The 3,291-nt window shown below is 46.9% G+C and overlaps 1 protein-coding gene across 2 annotated transcripts; it reads right to left on the reverse strand.

The window, feature by feature from the left end:
- Window positions 1-6: 6 nt before the first annotated feature.
- On the reverse strand, window positions 7-2,928 carry LOC112348768. 2 transcript variants are annotated; one of them, XM_024681954.1, is made up of 4 exons: window positions 2,663-2,928; window positions 365-2,357; window positions 94-313; window positions 7-32 (listed from the first exon to the last, which is right to left on the reverse strand). In XM_024681954.1, the coding sequence occupies exons 1-3, from the start codon at window positions 2,859-2,861 to the stop codon at window positions 112-114; spliced, it is 2,394 nt and encodes a 797-aa protein (XP_024537722.1). In that variant the 5' UTR covers window positions 2,862-2,928; the 3' UTR covers window positions 7-32; window positions 94-111. The 2 variants fall into 2 exon arrangements, with proteins under 2 accessions (XP_024537722.1, XP_024537723.1); XM_024681955.1 differs by lacking the exon at window positions 7-32 and having other exon boundaries at window positions 154-296.
- Between the last annotated feature and the right edge of the window lie 363 nt (window positions 2,929-3,291).

Raw genomic sequence — 3,291 nt, forward strand, 5'->3', positions numbered from 1 at the left:
CATAGAATTAAAGACACCTTTGTCCAGCATGCCTGAAGGAGAAGAAGTGAAATCAATCAAGTTACTCTTTAACTTGTAATAACACTAGATTACCTGTTTACAGTTGCCAGTTTATACATCCAACTCCATTCCTTCCTCATCACCCCAGTAGTCTTCCGGTTCAGTGAAGGCTACATCGAAATCTCTTTTCCTCCTAGGCCTGTCCATGAGAGAGTGATGCAAGTCCAATGCCAGCACTTTACCAACTGCACGTCCCAAGGAGTTGGGCTCTCCAACTTTCAAACCCTTGTACACGCCTAGAAATTTTACCAAACTGTCAAAACAAGTTAGCAACAATCACACTACACAGATGAAGACCACTTACTCCTGAGAAAACAATTGTTTTGCGTTGCCAGCATGAATGATGATCTTGAGCTGGGGACCAACACCGCCTGCAGCAGGAATCACCTCAACAGCAGGAGGCATACGCTCCTTCTTGAAGACTGCTGGATACACTACCATCAACCTGATAATGCCGTTCTTCCACCAGCGGTTACCAACCTCCTCCTTGAACTCTGCCCTCAGTTTTGCTGCCTTGCGAGACCTGAATATGAACTCAGGGTTCGTCGTCGACACGCCCTGCTCGAACTTCTTCTTGTCAAGAAAGTTCAGGAGTCTGAACTGTGCAAAGAGGATCAGCTCCTTGTTGTCTTCCGTCTTCAGTGGGATCACCAGATCTGGACCTGCTAGGAATTCCGGGTGGAGAACCTTTGCTGTTCCCACCCCACCAGCGAGGTAGCTCGTCATTCCCTTGGTACTACACACCAGTCGAAGGCTGTCTGCTGACCACAACCTCAGCTGCTGGCAGAAGATGTCTGGTAAAGCAGTCGCGCCCTCAAAGATAGGATGATTACTGAACTTGCCAGCCGAAAGAAAACTGCAAAGAGCATCTGCTGCAGCTATCTCGAGGTTGAATCCTGCCGATGGTGAATTGAGACGATTCATTATGTGAAGAAGGGCGTTGTCCTCACGGAAATAGTACTCAAGCGCTTCCAACACGAGTGGTTCCTCGATCGTTCCTTCCAGCCCGAACTCTCCCTTATCCACATCAACAGCATCCAAATAAGCTAGCCCATGGTGAATCAGCTCGACTTCCTCTTTCCTGGTGCAGTAGTACTTTCCAACATATTGGATTGTCAGACATATCATCCGGCACAATTGGATCAGCTCCACACCGTGAATCTGGACCTGGATGCGCTTCAAAACCGTGACGTAAGATCCTTCCCAGTCCTCCTTCGTGAGCATCGATCGGACACTCTTAAGCGACTCATTGAGAGAGCGTTGCTTTTCCAGAAAATCCTCAAGAACCAGAGCCAGTGGTCTGTATCTCCCTACGAACCTCTGGAGCAACTCTTCATCAACAGTGTCGTCGACAGCGACAAAATTCTTCATGTACTTGTACATGTCGCCCGTGTCTCGAAACTTGCCGAAGGAACAGAAAGCAGGACCCCGTAACAGCTGTTTGGCAATTGCCGGCGAGAAAACCTCCGTTTCCTTGTATCCGGCCAAACAAGTAGCCGAGAGCAGCAGCTTGGCAGTCACACCTCTGGAAGGCCGGCTAAGTGCCTCATACACTTGATGGAACGAACTCCTCGTCCCAGTCCCTCCGCCAAAAGGCTTAAACTGATCTTTGTGCAACTCGAAGAGCGCCTGCGCTTCATCCAACACAACGACTACATCAGTAGCCATCCCTATAACCTGCTGCCACTGCTCATTGATCTCTTCCTCTAAGGTTTCCTGCCTTCTCACTACACCTAGAGCTTCCAACTTGACGAGCAAAGACCCCGTTAAATCCCTGCAAATATCCACCTGCACAAACTGACTTCCCAGAAGCTGGAGTAGCAACCATTCCCGTGCCGAGAACTTCACCTCAAGACAACGCTTAAGTAGAAATAACCGAGCTAAAACTGAAGCTCGTACTACCGACTGAGCTAGAGCAGCTCGAACGTCATATGCCACGCCTTCCAGAACCAAGCTGCGCAATAATGTTAAGTCCTCAAACCCAAAGTTACCCTGCATGTCAGCTACGAAGTAAAGCCCAATTCTCGAACAGAGAAGCTCCAGCAACGTCCTTGTTTTCCCTGAACCCGATGTGCCCACCACAGAAACCACCGGACCTTTACTGTCTAGCATCTTGCCCAGATCACCAGACTGCGTCAGAAAGCTTGTTCCCAAGCCCGCTAAAAGTAGGCTGGGCTTCCCCTTCACTGTGGGCACAGCTCCAAGCTGCTTGATAGACTCCCGGGCCTTTTGGATAAAAGCGTCTACGCGGGGGAGAGCCTCGATTAATACTTCACCAGCAGTTGGAATTTCTTGAGCTGCACAAGACAAAAGCACAAGCTTAGAACGGAGAAAAAAAAACGGCAGAAACAAAATGAGCATGCATGGTGGCGGGGAAAATCAGAAACTAAGAACACATACAATGGGTAAAATACAAAATAATGGAAGTGCAACCTCGAGTCTAAAATGGGATTGCAACGCCTGGCTTTTGCGATCGGCAAAATGCAACGAAACAAAGACGCACACTTGGGGCTTTTGCGGCAGAGCTGTAGATGATGAGGAAAGCAGCTGGATTGGGGCAAGGCTAGTAGGAGTGAATAGATCGCGCATAGCGAAAAAGTACCATTAGATTTGAGCAGGAGAAGCTCCTTCTCCCGCAGCTGCTCCTCCTTCTCCCGCAGTTGCCACTTCGCCCCCCACAGACGCTTTCTCTCTTCAGGATCTTTCTCACACTTCAGTTGCTCTCCCAGCTCTTCGATTTCAGTGCCCACAGCCCGGATGGAACGCTCAAGCTCCTGAAGCGACGCGGAAGAGGACGCCATCCTTAGCCGCCAACAGTTAGGTTAGAGGGTATTCAGCCGCCGCCCGGCACCCGCGTGGCACGATCGGGGGGAGGTTAGGGCTATGTTTAAGAAATTTATATTATGAAATTTATATTATTGTTTTAAATTTATTTAAAACAATTAAATGAGAGTTAAAGATTATATTTTTTAAAGGAAAGTGTTGAGTTATCCATAATAAATTGAAGACGCTTGTTAATTTTATTTATATATTCAAAAGTTTTTTTCATTTCATTTAAACATATACTGTGAGTGCTCAGGATATAGAAATAAGTATATTAATTAGGGTTGAAACCCCTCCTTATATACAATATTGAATAGATTAGATAAAGTCATAAAATAATACTATAATTAGCATTGTGAGGTTTAAGTGTACAATTACGATGCCATGTATTAATATTAGTATAGTGAA

The sequence above is a fragment of the Selaginella moellendorffii genome, unplaced genomic scaffold (genome assembly GCF_000143415.4).
Source record: "Selaginella moellendorffii unplaced genomic scaffold, v1.0 SELMOscaffold_32, whole genome shotgun sequence".
Taxonomy (NCBI): Eukaryota; Viridiplantae; Streptophyta; class Lycopodiopsida; order Selaginellales; family Selaginellaceae; genus Selaginella; species Selaginella moellendorffii.

Bases quoted from the DNA above. Each gene is read 5' to 3' on its own strand.
- LOC112348768 (XM_024681954.1), bottom strand. From the start codon at position 2,861: ATGGCGTCCTCTTCCGCGTCGCTTCAGGAGCTTGAGCGTTCCATCCGG. The intron at 2,358-2,662 runs GTACTTTTTCGC...TGTCTTGTGCAG, and splicing joins TCTCCTGCTCAAATCTAATG to CTCAAGAAATTCCAACTGCT. The intron at 314-364 runs GTAAGTGGTCTT...TTGTTTTGACAG, and splicing joins AAACAATTGTTTTCTCAGGA to TTTGGTAAAATTTCTAGGCG.